This window comes from Aulonocara stuartgranti (genome assembly GCF_965226115.1).
Source record: "Aulonocara stuartgranti genome assembly, chromosome: 3".
In the NCBI taxonomy this organism is placed as follows: domain Eukaryota; kingdom Metazoa; phylum Chordata; class Actinopteri; order Cichliformes; family Cichlidae; genus Aulonocara; species Aulonocara stuartgranti.
In genome coordinates, this window is record NC_138941.1 from 68,652,889 (window position 1) to 68,672,999 (window position 20,111).

Below are 20,111 nucleotides of genomic sequence, written 5' to 3' on the forward strand. Positions count from 1 at the left end.
CTGGTTCCACAGAAGAGGGGCCTGAAAACTGAAGGCTCTCCCTCCCATTCTACTTTTAAATACTCTAGGAACAACAAGTAGGCCTGCAGAGCGAGAGCGGAGCGCTCTAATAGGGTGATATGGTACTACAAGGTCATTAAGATAAGATGGGGCCTGATTATTTAAGACCTTGTATGTGAGGAGCAGGATTTTGAATTCAATTCTGGATTTAACAGGAAGCCAATGAAGGGAAGCCAAAACAGGAGAAATATGCTCTCTCTTTCTAGTCCCTGTCAGGACTCTTGCTGCAGCATTTTGGATTAGCTGAAGGCTTTTCAGTGAGTTTTTTGGACATCCTGATAATAATGAATTACAGTAGTCCAGCCTGGAAGTAATAAATGCATGAACTAGTTTTTCAGCGTCACTCTGAGACAGGATATTTCTAATTTTAGAGATGTTGCGCAAATGGAAGAAAGCAGTCTTACATATTTGTTTAATATGTGCGTTGAAGGACATGTCCTGGTCAAAAATGACTCCAAGGTTCCTCACCGCGTTACTGGAGGCCAAGGTAATGCCATCCAGAGTAAGAATCTGATTAGATACCATATTTCTAAGATTTTCAGGGCCGAGTACAATAACCTCAGTTTTACCTGAATTAAGAAGCAGAAAGTTAGCGGCCATCCAGGTCTTTATGTCTTTAAGACATTCCTGCAGTTTAACTAATTGGTGTGTGTTATCTGGCTTCATGGACAGATAGAGCTGGGTGTCATCTGCATAGCAGTGAAAATGTATGCTATGTCTTCTAATGATACTGCCTAAGGGAAGCATGTATAATGTAAACAGAATTGGTCCTAGCACTGAACCCTGTGGAACTCCATAATTAACCTCAGTGTGTGAAGAGGACTCTCCATTTACATGCACGAATTGGAGTCTATTAGATAGATATGATACAAACCACTGCAGCGCAGTACTTGTAATACCTACAGCATGTTCTAATCGCTCTAATAGGATATTATGATCAACAGTATCGAACGCTGCACTGAGGTCTAGCAGGACAAGCACAGAGATGAGTCCAATGTCAGAGGCCATAAGAAGATCATTTGTAACCTTCACTAAAGCTGTTTCTGTGCTGTGCTGAGCTCTGAAACCTGACTGAAACTCTTCAAATAAACCATTCCTCTGCAGATGATCTGTTAGCTGTTTGACAACTACTCTTTCAAGGATTTTTGATATGAAAGGAAGGTTGGAGATTGGCCTATAATTAGCTAAGACTGCTGGGTCTAGAGATGGCTTTTTGAGTAAAGGTTTAACTACAGCCAGCTTGAAGGCCTGTGGTACATAGCCGATTATTAGAGATAGGTTGATCATATTTAAGATCGAAGAATTAATTAATGGCAGGACTTCTTTGAGCAGTTTTGTAGGAATGGGGTCTAAAAGACACGTTGATGGTTTGGAGGAAGTAATTATTGAAGTTAACTCAGAAAGATCAATTGGAGAAAAAGAGTCTAACTTAATATCAATGGTACTAAGAGTAACTGTAGATAATATTACATCTGTGGGATGATTATTGGTAATTTTTTCTCTAATGATAAAAATTTTATTTGTGAAGAAGTTCATGAAGTCATTACTAGTTAACGTTAAAGGGATGGTTGGCTCAAAAGAGCTCTGACTTTTTGTCAGCCTGGCTACAGTGCTGAAGAGAAACCTAGGGTTGTTCTTATTTTCTTCAATCAGTGATGAATAGTAAGATGTTCTGGCTTTGCGGAGGGCTTTCTTATAAAGCAGCAAACTATTTCTCCAGGCTAAATGATGATCCTCTAGATTTGTGACACGCCATTTCCTCTCCAAATTACGAGTCATCTGCTTTAGGGTACGTGTTTCAGAATTATACCACGGAGTCAGGTACTTCTGATTTGAGGCCTTAGTTTTCACAGGAGCTACAGTATCCAGAGTCGTATGTAGTGAGGAGGTGAAATTATTAACAAGATAATCGACCTCTGTTGGGGTAGCGTTCAGATAGCTGCTTTGCTCTGTGTTGGTACAGGGCATTGGAGATGATAACAGTGGGTGGATTATATTCTTAAACTTAGTTACAGTGCTTTCAGAAAGACATCTACTTTGATAAAGTCTACTCTTCACCGCTGTGTAATCAATTATTGTAAAAGTAAATGTTATCAGGAAATGATCAGACAGGAGAGGGTTTTCAGGAAACACTGTTAAATGTTCAGGTTCGATGCCATATGTTAAAACAAGATCTAGAGTGTGATTAAAGTGGTGGGTGGGTTCTTTTACATTTTGAGAGAAACCAATTGAGTCTAATAACAGATTAAATGCCATGTTGAGGCTGTCATTTTTAGCATCTACATGGATGTTAAAATCACCCACAATAATTATTTTATCTGAGCTCAGAACTAAATTAGATATAAAGTCTGAGAAATCAGACAGAAACTCTGTGTAAGGCCCAGGTGGACAATAGATGATAACAAGTAAGACTGGTTTCTGAGTTTCACAGCTGGGGTGGACAATGTTAAGCATCAGGCTTTCAAATGAATTAAAAGTCTGTCTTGGTCTTTCATTAATTAATAGGCTGGTGTGAAAAATTGCTGCCACACCGCCCCCTCGGCCTGTGCTTCGAGATTTCTGGTAGTTAGAATGGCTCGGGGGTGTTGATTCATTTAAACTAACATAATCATCCTGCTGCAACCAGGTTTCTGTAAGGCAGAGTAAATCAATTTGTTGATCAATTATTAAGTCATGTACTAACAGAGACTTGGAGGAGAGAGACCTAATATTTAATAATCCACATTTCACTGTTTTACTCTTTGGTTCAGATGTGGATACTGTATTGTTCTTTCTTTGTAATTGTTTATGTTTAAGTTGTTTGTTGCTGGTTTTTAGTTTGTTTTTTGTCTTTTTGGAAGCTGACACAGTCTCTATGGAGATGGGTTTTTGGGGGGGTAGCAGGAGGAGAGAAGCTGAAGAGAAGCGTGTAAGACTGCAACTCTGCTTCCTGGTCCCAACTCTGGATAGTCATATTTTGGGGGGTTTAATAAATTTGTCCATATTTCTAGAAATGAGAGCTGCTCCATCCAAAGTGGGATGGATGCCGTCTCTCCTAACAAGACCAGGTTTCCTCCAGAAGGTTTGCCAATTATCTATGAAGCCCACATCGTTTCTGGGACACCACTCAGACAGCCAGCAATTTAAGGAGAACATGCGGCTAAACATGTCACTCCTGGTCTGATTGGGGAGGGGACCAGAGAAAACTACAGAGTCCGACATTGTTTTGGCAAAGTTGCACACCGATTCAATATTGATTTTAGTGACCTCCGATTGGCGTAACCGGGTGTCATTACTGCCGACGTGAATTATGATTTTACTGAATTTACGTTAACCCTTAGCCAGCAGTTTTAAATTTCCTTCAATGTCGCCTGCTCTGGCCCCTGGAAGACAATTGACTATGGTTGCCGGTGTCTCTAGCTTCACATGTCTGAGAACAGAATCGCCAATTACCAGAGTTTGACCCCCGGCGGGTGTGTCGCCGAGTGGGGAAAAACGGTTAGACACATGAACGGGTTGGTGGTGTACCTGGGGCTTCTGTTTAGGACTATGATTCCTCCTCACCGTGACCCAGCCTCCCTGATTCCCCAGCTGCTTGGGACCTGCCGGGGAACAGCTAGCGGGGCCTACGCTATTTTCGGCTGCACCAGCTACAGGGGCCTGGCTAGCTATGGGTGAATGAAGGGTGCGAAGCCGAGTCTCCAATTCAGTAATCCTGGCCCCAGCGCTGCAAATATGCTACATTTGTTACAGATATCATTACTGCTAAAGGAGGCCGAGGAGTAACTAAACATCTGACACAATGAGCAAGAAAGTGCAGGAGGGACAGGTGAAGTAGCCATGGTGCTAATGAGTCGGCTATGAGCTAAGCTAGGCTAGCGAGACAGTACAGAGACAGTGAGTGAATACTTTGGCTATAAATTAGGTAGTGAGTACACAGAAAGTGTGCTTCGGATGAAGCACGTGAAGATTATACTATGAAAGAAGAATGTATTTAAAAGTTGTTAATTAAATCGCTAAGCAAATAAGCTACTCAGAAACACCACTGTGTTTGAGCAGGAACAGGAGGTGATACTCTACCACAGAGCGAGCGAACACCAAGTGACAGCGCCACCAAGAGTGTTGTTAGTGTTGTTAACATGACGCTTGTTCTTATACATGTAATACATTTATTACCAACCTGAGAGTTTATCCGCTGGTCATTCGACATGACGAATGACTTCTGAAGTCTTAATTCAGCTCAAGACGCTGTAGATTCCCGTCAGTAACACTCTCGGTCCGCCAGTAAAACGTAGTTCTATTAATCTGCGCTTGAACCGGAACCGGATGTAAGTTCCAAAAAACTGAATTTTGGAACTGAAATTGAATTGTAGAACTGAAACTGAATGGTGAGAAGTGAATCTGAAATTATTCGAGAGCTGAATTTTTAAAGGATAAAATGCAGTTTCGAAGCAAGTCAATTCATTTTCAAACCATAAATTCAATTTCAAATTAGACTAATTCAAATTCAGTTTTCAAAAGCATTTATTCAAGTTACAATTCAGATTCAATCTGAGCAATTCAAATTCAAATTTAACTTATTCAAATTCAGTTTCTGATGGCACAGATTTCTGCCCATACAGGCCCTCCAAGGCCTATCTCCCCTCACCACACTCCCTGCCGGTGACTGATGCTCTCAGGGGTCGGTGCATTGCTGGCGCCTGTTGCTCGGTCAGGCCTCCTCCGGGGTGTGGGGGGCCCTCTGGGCCTCCGGCCTCTGGGCCTGCGGCTCAGTTCACTCTGGCACAGCTGGCTGCCGGCAGGGCCGGCGGGCACGCCGGTGCAGCCCCCTCTAGCTTCTGCTCAGTGGCTACTGGGTGACGCCTCGTCTGGGGATCCTACGCCCTTCCCATGAGGGTGGCACGGATGCTCCTCCGGTGGTCCTCCTTGGGCTCTCGTGCTCTGGGGCCTCTGGATGTCTGGGGCCTGGATCTCCTCCATGCCTGCTTCATGCCCTGGGGGACGGGGCTACATGCTCTTGCAGACGATTACATGTGGAAACCATTTGAATACAAGCGCGCTGATCCACACAGGTATGCACACGGATGTTCACTGCTCGTAGACTTAAATTACACCTTTCTTGGCTGCTACTTCAAAGCACATTGTGCGCTGTCTGTCCTGCGTGCTGCACAACAACACTGAATATTTAGTATTTACTGCTGTTTACACTTAGCTAGATTAATGCGATGGTGTTGTGTTTAGTATGTTTGCTTTGGGTTTTTTTTGCTTGTTTTCTATTCTTTCTCTCTCAACAGGTGATCCAGGAGATTTTATTTTATTTTTTTTTTTTTTCCCCTTTCTCACTGTCCCTCTCCCCTTCTGTTTTTCTTTTCCTTCCTCTTTCTCTCTCCCTTTCCTATCCCTCACTCATGTCTGTCCCATCTGTAACAACTGAAAATAAAATAAAATAAATAATTAAAAACAAAGGTCGATCAAATGGACCAACACAGCAATGCCACAATGATCCATTTGGCAAAGTAAATCCATTGGGTATCCTTGTTGGTCTTCAGACAACAATTCTGATGGCTAAAGAACCAAATGGGACAGGCAAAAAAAAGAAAAAAAAAAAAAAAGAATTTTCCCTTTCCAGTTCACAATCAATCCCACCCCTAGGTCAAAAAATATGTATAGGACAATTGGCGTAATCTAATATTTTGTATGAACCTGTCCAGCTGTCCATTTAGTTGAATGTAGGATTAACTCATAAGTCTTGCTGAAGTACCTTGTATTCTGATTCATCGCAACAGCAGCAGTTTGGTTGGATGATGTTAGCAACTGTCAGCAACTGCTGACCGAATAATTTCATCCTGCATAATCTGAAACAAACACATAAAGACAGAAACAATTTATGAATTAACGTTCGATAAAATCTAAGAATGTATCATTTATTAGATAACAATATGAATATGTCTAACAAAAAACTTTGTGGAGCAAAGTTACATTCAATCAAGATGGTCTGGCATGCTACAACTTTATAGTTGTTAAATTCTGGGTATACATACCCAACTTGTACACGTTTATTATTATTATTATTATTATTATTATTATTATTATTATTATTATTATTATTATCCTACCCAATTACATGTTTCTTTTAATCAGAGTATGCTGTTTTAATGACTTTACAATATCATTTACATTGCGTTCCTTACATTTTCCCAAATTGTATGTTATATTAATCCTATATTTCCGTTTTAATATTTCTAATGTTTGCCTTGTTTTCTTCACTGTCTGGTCTGCCTCTGTCTCACCTGTATGGATGCATTTACACCGAAATGTCCCCAACAAAGGATGTTTTAATTCGCCACTATTCCAGTGAAACACGAGTCTCCCATCTTCCTGCTACCGGTCTGGAGTTTTTGTTCACCAAAGCACACACCAACTTCATACTGATGGACAGATCACCGCCCTTTTGCCGCCTTGTCTGACCGTGTTTTCTGGCTTTGGTTCACTTCACCTCACTCTTCCCCATTCTTGTCATTAAATCAGGCTGTTCTGCAACCATGGCAGCCAATTAACTCTATGGCTTTATTCATGGTGTATTTTACCCCTTCACCAAAGGCCGTTCTCGTTTCCAACATTATATTTGCAGTGTTCGTCTATCTATCAATATCTGCGGAGTATTTTTTTAACGAGTATCCTATTTTCTAAAGCACAGCATGTAAATGGTAGCTCGGTTAGCAGGATGCTAGCATGTAGCGCTTAGTGAGACACGCCTCAGACGAGTTGAGCAAAGACCCCGTCTGTGTACTTTATACGTGAGCAACGGATTTAAATAAAGTTAAGGTTTCAAAAGACAAACTTGAAGATGAAAAACAATATACTTACCGGAGAGCCGCCAGGGTTTGCCGCTGCCATCTTGGCGCTCCTAAATTCAAAACTGCCTCTGCAGTCAGGCATGGGAGGCGTGGAAATTGTCATTGAGTTAGTCAAACGTTTTCCTTAGTTCGAGTAGATGATAAAATAAAATAAAAATAACTGGGATTTTAAATAGGACTAGGCGTTCTGTAATGATCTCTATTTAGGAGAAAAACTTAATCACTCGCCTTTAAACAGCTCTCTTTTAGGAAACACACTGCTGGCTAACGGTGTCATGTGATCAAACAGCGTAATTTAATTGGCTGAGAGCCACTCGACTCGATCTGGTGCTGATTGCTCTGGCTTGGGTCATTAAAGTTCATCACTTTTGCAGTTGAATTTTTGCAGATGAATTTTTTTCAGGTGAATTTTTGCAGGTGAATTTTTTTCAGGTGAATTTTTTGCAGGTGAATATTTTTGCAGGGAAATTTGGAGGATAAAAATTCAGTGTCTGATTCTGATGATACTATATTTCTTCCATACATTTGCAGTTTGGACGCACAGGTGTGAACATCTCCCACAGCAGGGGGAGGACTATCCTCCGCCCGTAATGCTGCAAATAATGGTCGGCAAAGTCATGTGACATTAGTGATGTTTGTACTAACTTGATTTAAAAGTCTTTACTTTAAAATATATGCTGTTCAGTAGTCGACCTTAATCTTACAGAGAATGTGATCATTTTATTGATAATTAAAGTCAGTCATATATCCACAAACACAACAAGATGAAAGTCAGTGATGCTGCTCGGTTTTCAGTCCTGAATATCACGGCACAAGCAGGATTCACTGCACTGTTAATGTTAGCTGTGTTATATTGCTGTCTCTGTTCGGTGGTGTCGAGCCAAATGGACTTTAACGTGTGTTTGAACGAGCTGACGGTTCACTCGTTAAGCTGAAAGAAAGATGCTTTAATCACAGCAGTCACACATGTGTCCACTGTATCATCTGGAAACTCTTCTTGTTTTGTAATAACACAAACTAAATCCTCCTTCTTTTGTGCTGTTTTGCAGCAGTGTGTACACCTGAGACTGTCACCTGTCTGTCCTGCACTCTCTCTCTGTTTCTTTCTCTCTGATTGTGGAATAAAAGTATGAACATGTGTTTATAAGTTACACTTGTGTTTGAATCCTGCAGCTTATCACACATTTGATTTCCATGTGTGACGACTGCAAGTGTCCAGAGTGAGGACAGACTGATGGACCCACTGCTGCACATCATCTGTGAGGCTTTGCACCCCTGATGATCCACCAGGACAAACTCAACAGTGTGAGGAAGAGGAGGAAGAGCCAGCAGCAGCTGACAGATGGAGAGAATAGACAGACTGTTTCCTGTTTGTGAAGGACTGCTAGATAAGTTTAAAATAATTAATTGTCTGTCCTGAATCAGTCTTATTAGGTAATGTTCAAATAATTTGATCATTCCAGTGTTTTCAGTGTGGGAGAAAGTACTTAGGGCCTTCAGGTTACACACTATGAAAGGCAGCAACAAGTTTAATGTTCAGAAACCTAAAGTATATATCAGCAGCAGAATGGAGCTAAAAATAAATGTTTGTTTCAGTTATATGAAGCTTTGAGTATTTTGGATCAGTAGCACTGCTGTGTTTGTTGTATCATATTGCTGTGATTGTTTATATGCTTTAAATATTCTGAGGTAAGTTGATCTATAATGTTACATCATATTCTATAAGGATGTTATGTGTTTGTAGACTTTCTGCCCAGTTTGACCCATTTAGTAGAAGTCAGCCTGTTTAAGGCTCTGATATCTATTCTGTATGACTTGTAACTGTCCCTGAGACAGTTAAAATAAAGTTGGTTATTTCATGTTTCTGTGATAAATTCATGCTTAATTTAGTTCATTTATTTATAAGATAAGATGATAAAAGTTTAACATTAATTAAAAAACATGTCTAAAATATGTGATTACAAAATATGGGTTTGTTAAATATGTAAAGTGCTGTAAAGTTTGTTTGAGGTGAAGTTTGTAATTGTCACATGACCAGAGTTTGGTTGAGAGCACAACCATGGCATTGTGGAGCTAGCATGGATACATGGCCACTGATGCATCTACAGCCTCAGCGTTAATGTTATTCTGCATGTGGTCCAAGAGGCGCAAACGGTATGGTTTCATGTATATTGTTTGTATAATGTTGCATACGTGTTCTACAGTGGTAATGAGAGGACATTTTTGTGATATCCATTATTGTGCATTTTCTCTGTTCTGCTTGCACAAGACTGTTTATGGACACTGATATGAGAGACTGATAAGCTCAAAACATTTATGTTGTAAACTTTGTGTTTCTTCAGTTTTCACGGTGTCTGAAGACAATAAGAGTGAGAGAGAGAGAGAAATAAATTTCCGAAGACATCAGTATGATGCGTGGCCATTCTTTGTTGGACCCCTGTAGTTACATGACTTAAAGCAGTTATGACATGGTCTGATTTTCTCACCCAATAAAGGAATATTTAATATATCAGTCTACTCTTCATTCTATCAGAAACAGTTATCACAGCTCGTACATTTTCATTTTGCACATATATGTAAGCATTGAGCCAAATTTAGTAATGCCAACAAATTAAATGAACAATATTTGTCTCTTACATATGATACATCTATACGTATTTATACACTGTAAAAGATTCTTGTCTTTGAGTGAAGATTTATGGTGATGGGAAATATAAATAACTGAAACTTGAATCTTTACTGAAGCTCAGTGTTTGACACAGAGTTCACTCACATGTGCTGTACCAGTGTACCTGGGGTGGCTGTAGCTCAGGTGGCAGAGCAGGTCAGCCACTAATCAGAAGGTCGGTGGTTCGATCCCAGGCTGCACCCTGGCTGCATGCCAAATATCCTTGGGCAAGATACTAACCCCTACTGGTGGTGGTCAGAGGGCCCGGTGGCGCCTGTGTCCAGCAGCCTCGCCTCTGTCAGTGCGCCCCAGGGCAGCTGTGGCTACAATGTAGCTTGCTATCGCCAGTGTGTGAATGTGTGTGTGAATGGGTGAATGACTGAATGTAGTGTAAAGCGCTTTGGGGTCCTATGGACTAGAAAAGCGCTATACAAATGCAGGCCATTTACCTGCACATGTGACAATAAAAGTGAATTGTTCAAGTTCACTGCTGTAATAACTATTATTTACTAGCTAATCTTAAAATGACTGTTCAGTACAGAAATGAAGCCCAACAATCATGTTTTACAGTCATGTGGTCTCAGCCTCAGATACTTATTAAATCACACAAAGCTCGTGTAGAAACAAACGAACAAATGAACAAAATATGTTCTCCTTCATTTCTCTCAAACAAAGCTGTATGAAACGTTTCCAGCGGTTAGTATCATGGTTGCTAGGCAACCTGGGCAGCGCGACGGAGATCGACCGGTATTTCACAAGCCTCGCACTTCCGGCCTTAGCGGTCTTTGAGTACGCGGCCCTTGTGGACCGTTAAGGCTGCGTACTTTAGGGCTGCCGAACCTGAATAGCTAGGTTTCATTTGACGTAGACGTGACGTCGACGTAAAGCGCGAAATTTGACTGGCGGTCGGAAGTGAAAAAGATAAGTGCAAAATCACAGACAGACAGTACGCAAAATGCCTATGTCCTGTTGTGTTTACGGATGCTCCAGTAGGTCGACCAGAGAAACTGATAAACGGTATTTTAGGGTACCAAAAATAGCCCAACGAAGAGGAGAAAAATGGAAAATTCTAACCGAAAAACGTAGGAAAAAATGGATTTTAAATTTACGCTTACAGTCGGGAGGAGCAGAGTCTGCCAATGCCCGTGTCTGCAGCGACCACTTCGTCAGAGGTAATGTTATGTTTGCAAACGAACTTATTAGCATTAGGTTGTCGTTAAATTCTCGTTTACTTAGTGCTTTTAAGTTAGTAGTCTAATATTGACTTGATTGGGACTATCCGGTTGTTCAGTCAGACGTCACGGATGACGTTGCAGGTATTTCCGGGTCTAAGTGCTCCTCAAGAAACAACGATGGCGGAGCCAGTGACTTTGTTCACGATTACCTCCTTCTTTAGCGAAGTACCAATTAGGGTTAAAAAGGGTCTTAATTCCTTCAACTCTAGTAAAGTGGTCAGTGTAACCGTTCTCCCAGGCGGAATTATAAAGGGAAGTGTCCAGGCATCCATGAAAAAGAAGATTTACAATGTTGAGGTGAGCTAGGAGTAAGCTAGCTAGCCGACGATTAAACATGAGATATTCTGTATTCTGATGTATTTCATAAAGCACACACACGTACAGCAATGCTATAACAGTGGAAGTAAACGAAGATGAAAATCTACATAACATGGAGGTTTTGGAGAGTTAGTAATGTTAGCCTAGTACCAGTTATATTAGCCTAGTTAACCTAGTACCAGTACACAGAGCAGCGCTGCAAGTGTTTGTTAGAATGTTTAGGGTAAGCATTAACTTTCTTTCAATGTAGGTGCATGTTGAGGGTCAGTCAGTCAGGTTCAGCTCCTGTGAGTGCCCGATTGGCAATGATAAGTGCCATCATATGGCGGCATTGTTGATTTGGGTGGAGAAGAATGTGTCTCGCACTGACGTGGAATGTGTGTGGAAGAGGGTAAAATCATGCAAAGCAGAAGAAATTACTGCCAAGAGAGTGTCTGTGATGACACCCTCAACAACACAAGGTCAGTTATTTATTTAAAATTTGTCCTTTGAATTAATTATAATAATTATTTTCTTAACTTTTTAAAAAGCATTATGTTTTATATGCTAAAATTATTATTTATACAGATTACTAAAAGTTTTTTTTTTTCAGCTGGAATCGAAAGACCTGTCTCCCAGGAGGACAAGGAATGGGCAGTGGCATCCCTATCGAAATTGCAACGTTTTACTGGGATGGGTTGGATTTTGAGTCCTGAATGCTCTCAGGTACTTTGATATTTACTTTAACATGTGGTATAAATTGTACATGTATGTAAACTCTTGTAAACTACATACAGCAGACTGTTTGCTTCCACTGTCCCCACTTTATTTTTTACATGTATTTTATATACTCTGTACCTGACTTTGTCTATTCTGTGGTCAAAATTTCTTGGTTCCATTAAAACCTTTAAAATCCTTTTGCTTTAAATCTAGGCTAAACCAGCCAAGACATTTGATGAAGTGCTGAGGAACCTGGGATTTCCCCAAGCAGAAGACAAGGCTCGTTATCTCTTGGCATCACTGGCTGTGTCTGACGAAGAGAAGAAACAGATTGAGGAAGCAACAGTTGGGCAAACGAAGAATGCATTGTGGTAAGAAAGTGCTTTGAAATTTATTCTGTTAAGTGTTAAGTAGGAAATTTTAGTTAACTGTGTCTCTTAATTTGTGTTTCTTTATAAAAGGTCAGCATATCGCAAGAAGAGAATCACAGCCAGCAACTTCGGTTTGGTCCTGAGTGCAGTCCAGCGGCGCTCATACCCCCCTTCCTTATTTAAGACTCTGCTTGGACAGTACAACCTGACAGAAGGATCTAAAGTAAGTTGTTAGTAAAACGGGTCTGTGCATCTAAGAATTCCTTTATGACTAAGTTGTATTTTCATCCCCAAAGGCATGTGATTGGGGGATCCTTCATGAGCCAAAGGCCAAGCAGTTGTACACTGACTGTACTGGTGCAGCTATCAAGGAGAGGGGACTGTTTTTATCTAACAGTGGCCTGCTTGGTGGTTCTCCAGATGGGACTGTCTCTAATGAGTGCATCATTGAGGTGAAATGCCCATGGTCAGCCAGAGCCAAAACTGTATTGGAGGCTGCAGAAAGTAAGGACTTTTTCCTACAGCTGGATGAGGCAAGTGGTTCCCTGGTATTAAAAAAGAATCACAACTACTGGCATCAGATCCAGGGCAACCTCTATCTCACAGGGGCGAAAAGCTGTCACTTTATTGTTTGGACTCCATGTGACTTTTTCATCTTGCATGTGGATAGAGAACAAACTTGGGCTGTTAACATTGAAGCGTTGGAAACGTTCTACCGGGAAGTTTTTTTACCCCATATTTTATCGCAGCTTTGAATTCATATCAGCATGAGTAATTTATCAGTCCAAATGTTTATAGTTAATTTTAAAACTATTTGGAAATTGTACATTTTTTGTCATTGTAACTTTGTAAATATATTCAGATAAATTCTTAAATTATATTAATTTTTGATTTGAAAAAATAAAATGTTTTGGACAAACTGTTCCTGAAAATAAAGAGTAACACATGTATCTGGTATTCTTCATTTTAATTGAAAATGCATAGCAAGAAAACTAGGCAGTAATCAGGAAGCTGGAATGGAATGAAAAATGTAACAAGCCATTGATAAAAACAGAGTAAAACATTATACGAATCACAAATGAGACCATTCTCAATTTGAAACTATGCAACTAAGTTGTTTTTATGTTGTAACATCCTGAGTATACACACAAAACAATCCAGAACACTTAGGAGTTATAAATAATAAAAGTAAACTTGTTCAACAGTTGTATTTTCTGGTCCACAAGTAGTTAGAAAATGACACAATGTACTTTTACCTCTTAACTCTCACAGGTATAATTTATTCAATTTCACGGAGAATAGGTGTTTGTAAATTTGTAAGACACACACATGCTTTCAAGATCTTATTAATATTTTTTTTTAACTGATGTGGGATGTGATGCAAAATTGAGAAAAGTTTCAGTCTTTGAATGGAACGCTCTACATGTATTCTTGCACAGGAAATCTTCCTGTTGTTGTTCACTTCCTCCTGTGTGAATTGTCCGTTGGTGAGGAAGGACGGAATGTTCAGTGAGACCCCTTCTGGTAGGATGTCCCGAATTGTGAAGCCCTTATCTGCAATGACCATGTCACCTGGTTGTAGATGTTGCAGTACTCCACAGTCAGCTGTTATGGCCTTATCTGAGGCACTTCCACCGTACAAGTTGCTTACAAAGGTTATTACACCATTAGGAGCCACACCAATTAGAGCCTTTAGTGTGGTCCGTCCTTTGTACTGGCTGTACAAATGACTTTGTGTGTCAAGTCTCTCTGTGTTACAAACAGAAACTTCCGTGCAGTCAAGCACAATCCTGCAGTTAGGAAATGGTTGGAAGCAATCTGGCAGCGATGTTTGATTCTTGGCTCTCGAGGGAATGTTGTTTTCCAGCATGCCAACATACAAAATGTCATACAGTGCACTAACAATTGTTGTAAAAATATTAGTTACTGTGCCTCTGCTGCAGTTAAACCTTATTGAAAGGTCTTCATGACCAAAATTAAGTTTGAGCTTGATCAGGGTTAGAAATAACTGGTCAAGTAGGGGCATCATTTGGACAGTCCAATCAGAATGATATTTAAGATCAAATCTGGAAAGAAGCGCTTCTAAAAACAGGACAGAAGCAGCATCGGGCAATCCAGTATAGTACTGGACCCTTTCAGGATTGTCAGATATTTGACTGAATGAGAAAGTCTGCTTCTGCTTCTCTACTTGTTTTTTAAGTTTTTCATTCTCTATTCTTAGCATGTCATTCTGAATCTCTAGCACCAGAAGACTTTGGGAAGAACTTGTGGAACTTGCAGTATCTGTCTGTGTAGCTGCATTGTTGGAATGATGTGGCTCATCTGATATTTCACTCTGATTTTCACCAATAGCTGGGACCTGCTCTTTTTTCTTCTTTTTTCTAACAGGGTTGTGGTCATCTGGGAACTGAAAAGACTTCCCGTCGTTCCATGCAAATCTTGTTGGCCCCGCAGCTTTTCCTTGAGGGAAGTGCCAACTGCAGACTCTTGAGTTGCAGTTTGGGGTGAAGTTTTCACGTCTGTGGAAGTGTTTAAAAAGACAGAGAGAAATTTCAGATCATACGCTAGCCCTCCATTAGTTATGATTAATACAAAAAAAAAAATAGAGATAAATAATAGAGAGAAGCTTCTTTCATCCAGATGAGAGAAGCTTCAAGAAACTTAAAACTTAAAGAAGTCCAGATGCTTTTCTTACACATCGTTGTACTAATTTGCTTTTAAGCTTACCAGAAAGATAAGTACTGGCAATAGAGCTGGGCGATATGGACCAAAATTCATATCTCGATATTTTTTAGCTGGATGGCGATATAAGATATATATCTCGATATTTTTTTAATCCCATAAAGTAAGAACAAAAAGAGAGTTCTTGGTCAAAGGTACTTGTCCCAGATGTCACACATGTAACTTTTATTAAGATACAACTGTAGATGTACACGAAAAAATTGTCAAAAATAAATTGTCAGCATTTATTAAATAATAATGCTCCATTTTTTTTCTTTTCATACATAACAAAAAGCTAAAAATTGTAAACTAAATGTAAAATGTAAACTAAAAAGATGCAGATCTAAAATAACAAAGGCATCTTGCTCTTTAAAAAGTGCTTACACTGAATTAAAGTTTTCTAAAGTGCTTCTTTGTGTGTATTGCTGAACAATCATCTGGTACTTTGTGCAAAAAACCAAACATGTAAACAGATTGAATGAAATTAACAAAATTACATTCTTTGGTCAGTGGGTCTTTGTGCAAATCTCCAATGACAATAACAATATAGAAAGAACACAAACAAGCAAGGCCAACAACTGTACAGCTTACAGATTTTGTGCCAGGAAAACTAATCTGTCAACATTATCAGGCTTCAACGATGCCCTGTGGCAGGTTACAATGTTTCCACTGCAACTAAAAATCCTTTCAGAAGGGGAGCTGGTAGCTGGCGCACAAAGATATTTCTTGGCCAGGAGGCTCAGTGCTGGAAAGGCAACTTCATGTTCCTTCCACCATTTGAGAGGGTCAGCATCACTCTCTACACAAACTGACAACAGGTAGCTAGAAAATTCATTTTCGATTGCTTCCCTTTTTGTGAAACCAGTGTTGGTGGCTGTGCTGTGCTGGAAGAAGCTTGCCAGTGATCTCTTTTTTTTAGCTGTGTGTCCTACTGCTGCTTCTTCTTGGTCTGCAGACTCAGGCACGGCTGGATCAGTCAGCTCAGACAAACACGTACCCTGATAGCTGAGCAGAGACTCTGCCTCCAAGATGAGTTTATGTTTTAGTGCATTAATCTTCTCACTAGGGATGTATTTCGCCCTGAACCGTGGATCCACAAAAGAAGCCATGTCCAACAGGTCACTGGTGGATGGATCTGCATATTTATTGTTGAGGTAATCCACAATGCGGGTCTTGATGGATTTACACAGCTCACTATCCTCCTCTCCAGGTGCCAGGAGACTAGTGTTAAACAGGTGTAGCACAGGTCTGACATAGGACAGGGTCACATACTTCTCTCCTGAAAGTGCATCAGTGAAGTCCTGACAGGGTTTGAGAGCTTTCTGAACTGCTTCCAGGACCTCTATGTCCTGCCAAGTAGGGACTAGAGGTCTGGTTTTCATGTCGACAGAGAGGACTTTAGAAAGTGCTCTTTCCTGCTCCAGAACTCTCTCTATCATGAGAAGCCTTGATCCCCAGCGAGTTGTTGCCTCTGTGAGTAGCTGGTGACTTGGAAGACCCAGCTGTATTTGCACTTCAGCCAGCTCTCTTCTCTTCCTCCAGCTGTAGGAGAAGCTGCTGACGACTTTCTTACACAGAGAAGAAGCCCGGGTAATGCGGGCATCATCCATAGCATGTCCTGTGACACACAAAATACAAACTTTTAAAATCACTTTAATTGTTATGTTAAGATGCAAATCACTCAAAGGCAAATTAACATCCATCTCAGTTGTATAGAATGTGATGCATAAGACTTAACAATATTTGCAAAATGTGTCGTGTATTGTATAACCTAGAAATGGTTCTAGTTAAACTATCTTGGTAAAATCACCAGATCACCAAATGATTAGAACATGTTTTTTTTCGGTTTTTTTACACCTTTTAATCTCACTATGTATTTAAAAATGTATCCCTGTCTTGTCTCAGCTGTGGTCCTCATTTAGTGTCACAACTCAATCTAATACAAAGACAAATACACCCCAATACGTTTATTGGATTTAATAGGGATAGTTTATTTATTTGTTCAACTAACTTTCGATTTCTAAGTGATAGATGTATATGCTGGCTATGACTTATAAAAATATTTGTCTTGTGGTCCATAGGCATGTTTAGCTCTACAAGAGACTCTATACACTTTTCATTTATTAGCGTTTTTTTTTCCAAATCAAAAAATTCAGTATTGCACTTACCAATGGCCAGATGAAGCCTGTGACCAAAACACTGGATCCTCGACCACTTGTTCAGTTGAACCGCCTTGACAATATTAGCCCCGTTGTCAGTTGTTATAGCAACCAGTCCCGTCGGGTTGAGCTTCCAGGTTTTGAGCACATCCTGCAGGGCTTCAGCTATATGCTCTCCGGTGTGGTCTTGAGGAAAGTAGCTGGTCTGGAGACAGGCAGTTTTCAGTTCCCAGTCTTCCATGAAATGTATAGTCACACTCATATATGGCTCGCATGTCCTGCTGGACCACATGTCGGTTGTCAGTGCGAAGTGAGACACTTTGGTGAGCTGGGCAGCGAGACTCTGTCTAACATCAGTATACATTTTTGGCAGTGCTTCTCTGGTGAAGTATTTCCGGCTAGGTAACTGGTATCTTCGGTCAAGAGTTTTTAGCAGCTGTATAAAGCCCTCTTGTTCCACAGTTGAGATGGGGACCATGTATTTAGCAATATGATAGGCCACTGCTTTAGTAATTTCCCCCCACTTCTCACTTTTTGTATCATATGGCACATGAGTGTTGTAAGGTGATCTGTTTCACGGCAGGAACCTCGGAAGACTTTGCGGTCTGGGCTACAGCACGCAATTTCACACACTCTTCATACTGCACTTTATGCCGCAGTTGTAAATGGTGGTAAAGATTAGTGGTGCTCGAACCTTTCGTTGCGACGCTTTTTCGACATTCTCTACAGAATACATTATTCTGCTGCTCATCTGACACTTTGAACCCGAACCATCTCCAAATAATTGAGCCATTGGTTTTCTTTTTTCCGACGAGCTCCTCTTCGCTAGCTCCTGTGTCCATCTTGTTGCCAACTGGAGGTTTAGCGATGGGGGAGGGGGTTTGTGTTCAGTGAGGGTGAGAGGCGGGGCAAACAAACCCAGACGAGAGAGAGGCAAAATAGCGGCTCCACAAGTGTAATTATAACGCAACATAGACTATATCGATATAAACGATATTGTCACAGCTTATGTCTTGTATAAAAATATATCGATATTTTTTAAAAAATCGATATATCGCCCAGCACTAACTGGCAACCTTTGCTAGCTATTTGTTGGTTAGGTCTTTATTTTGGTAATTAACTGGCACATAGGCTGGGGATTGTAATGTATTTTCTTACATAGACATCGCTTTTTGGACGTAATTTTTATTCCTCTGAGCGTCGAAAGCTAACTAAGTTTCATATATATAGCGAAGTGACCCTTAGCTCTCAATCTTTGCTTGGAGAAATAAAAATGACTTCAAAAATGCAACAACGTCTTTGTATTAAAAAAAACACAATAAAATCCATTGTCTATATAAGTACAATTACTGGTAAAAGCCAGTTTGTCTTTTAGTAGCGGGTTTTAATTGTTCATCACTAGCTATATTAGCTAACTAAAGTAAGAGCCCACTAGCTCTTATCTTACAAATTTATTCATTCACTTACGAGTTGTAACATACCTTATCAACTTCAGCCACTTCCTCTTCTCTCTCTTTTCACAAGGAAACCGGTAAAATGACAGATTAGACTGTTGTTTTGAGCCAGATTGGTTAAAACAACCAGGAACACAGCACTGTGTCATATTGAACACAGGAGCGTTTAGACCCGGAAGTAGGATTCGTCGCGTCATCACTGAACAACCGGATAGGCTGCCCAAGTGCTTTGGATGACGAAGAGTCGGAGGACTGGGCTCCGACGGTCAATCTCGGCTACGAACGAAAACCCAGATCGGAATCAGTTCTCAAACGAGAGAAAAGAATGAAGCTTAAGGCAGAACAGCATCGATGTGCAGAGGCGATTTTGGATATGCAACAGACGGCTGAGAGCCCGAGACACCCTTCAGAGGTGTCTCGTTAGACCGCTGAGAATGGTTTACCTTGAAACAAACAACTGTCACTCTAACGAAGTCCTAAGGATGTGGCATGTTTGTTGACGTTAAAGCCGCTACCGCTAACTGTTAGCGTGTTTAAGATAAAGCAATATAAGAACAAACACTCACCCTTGCAAACACCAAACTGTATCCATCACGGAGACGTTTTGTTCCAAGGTTGTGGACCCACCCGCTGACAAAAAAATTGTACGCCTCCAGACTCTTGAAAGCTTTCATTTGCCGCCTAGTGTAGTAAGAAGTCTGGAGGACCAAGTAGTTGGTGATATCCACAGCCTCGATAGTAGGCAAATCCTTTACTTCTGTGGTGTATTCGGACATTTTCAAAGAATACGGATCACGTCCGATATATTTTTTTAACTGTCTGTTTATATCTCTCCCGAGAAACAGGGTCTAAAGTTGCACAATAGCTGCTCTCCTGACTCTCCACAGTGTCCTCCATGTTTACTTCCGCCCTCCACTCAAAAATCGCGCTGCCTCCGCACGTCATCAGAACCACGTGACCGCAACCCAACTATTGGGATACAGCCTAAAGCTGTTCCAATTCTCAGCACCGGTCCTCTCTTTCCCTGAGTCCTTAGCAAATCTCCTTCCCACGATGACGTTTCCATCGAGGGCAAGAAAAAGAGTTAAGGAAAAGGAGATAGGCGCTACTTTTGAAATAACACCCCACATGGCTACGTTGGTCTGCTTAGTCACGTGACCGCACAGCAACAAATCACAGCAGAGCCGGAAAAGGAGGCGGAGCAAAGTGTGTGTGCAGTCGAGCAGAGAGAGCTGCTTTTTCATGAAACGGGAGTAAAGTAGTAAACTTACAGGAACATATACCACTGCCAACGTTGGGATTAATTTCTGCATCGATCTGCACACTAGTGATGGGCAGATGAAGCCCCATGAAGCACTGGAGCTTTTCATCCAATTGGTTCACCCCAACGCGAAGCTTCATGAAGCTTCATTTGCTCTAGCAGGACACCTACTGGACGTAAAAATAATAGCTGGCATGAATTTGAAGAGTGTGGCATTTTGCACACAGCCTGTAAATGTCAACAACAAAAGGAGTGTGTAAAACATGTATATTGTAGTGATGGCAGTATACTGTGTATATTTATGCTGGCAGTATGGAAAATGATTATTT

General features: G+C 40.7%; 2 protein-coding genes and 2 long non-coding RNA genes across 5 annotated transcripts in view; 2 read left to right on the plus strand and 2 right to left on the minus strand.

Annotated features, from left to right (window-relative positions):
• The window catches only part of LOC309693526 (uncharacterized protein), a 311,788-nt gene extending 292,696 nt beyond the window's left edge, over positions 1-19,092 (plus strand). Inside the window, exons 4-5 of one of the 2 annotated variants that reach the window (XR_014272663.1) lie at positions 10,682-10,736; positions 18,737-19,092. The gene's annotated coding sequence lies outside the window, so the exon portion shown is untranslated. Of the gene's footprint in view, positions 1-10,681; positions 10,839-18,736 lie in introns of those variants that run through there. The other variant, XR_014272664.1, reaches the window with a different exon arrangement.
• LOC309696372 overlaps positions 1-20,111 on the minus strand; it is a 239,317-nt gene that overhangs the window by 38,227 nt on the left and 180,979 nt on the right. The window lies entirely within an intron of this gene.
• LOC309696804 lies at positions 5,804-19,165 on the minus strand. Its single transcript, XR_014273659.1, has 3 exons — positions 19,088-19,165; positions 6,907-6,964; positions 5,804-5,894 (listed from the first exon to the last, which is right to left on the minus strand). It is a non-coding gene; the product is annotated as an uncharacterized lncRNA (long non-coding RNA).
• LOC309694467 (uncharacterized protein) lies at positions 10,847-13,336 on the plus strand. Its single transcript, XM_082514576.1, has 5 exons — positions 10,847-11,578; positions 11,710-11,822; positions 12,030-12,187; positions 12,278-12,410; positions 12,484-13,336. Exons 1-5 carry the CDS (start codon positions 11,440-11,442, stop codon positions 12,940-12,942), a joined length of 1,002 nt encoding a protein of 333 aa, XP_082370702.1. The 5' UTR covers positions 10,847-11,439; the 3' UTR covers positions 12,943-13,336.

What these genes read in the sequence shown, in the direction of transcription:
- LOC309694467 (XM_082514576.1), top strand. Translation starts at nt 11,440, where the DNA reads ATGGCGGCATTGTTGATTTGGGTGGAGAAGAATGTGTCTCGCACTGAC. An exon ending in CAAACGAAGAATGCATTGTG is followed by an intron (nt 12,188 to 12,277) that starts GTAAGAAAGTGC and finishes TCTTTATAAAAG; the next exon opens with GTCAGCATATCGCAAGAAGA. An exon ending in ACCTGACAGAAGGATCTAAA is followed by an intron (nt 12,411 to 12,483) that starts GTAAGTTGTTAG and finishes TCATCCCCAAAG; the next exon opens with GCATGTGATTGGGGGATCCT.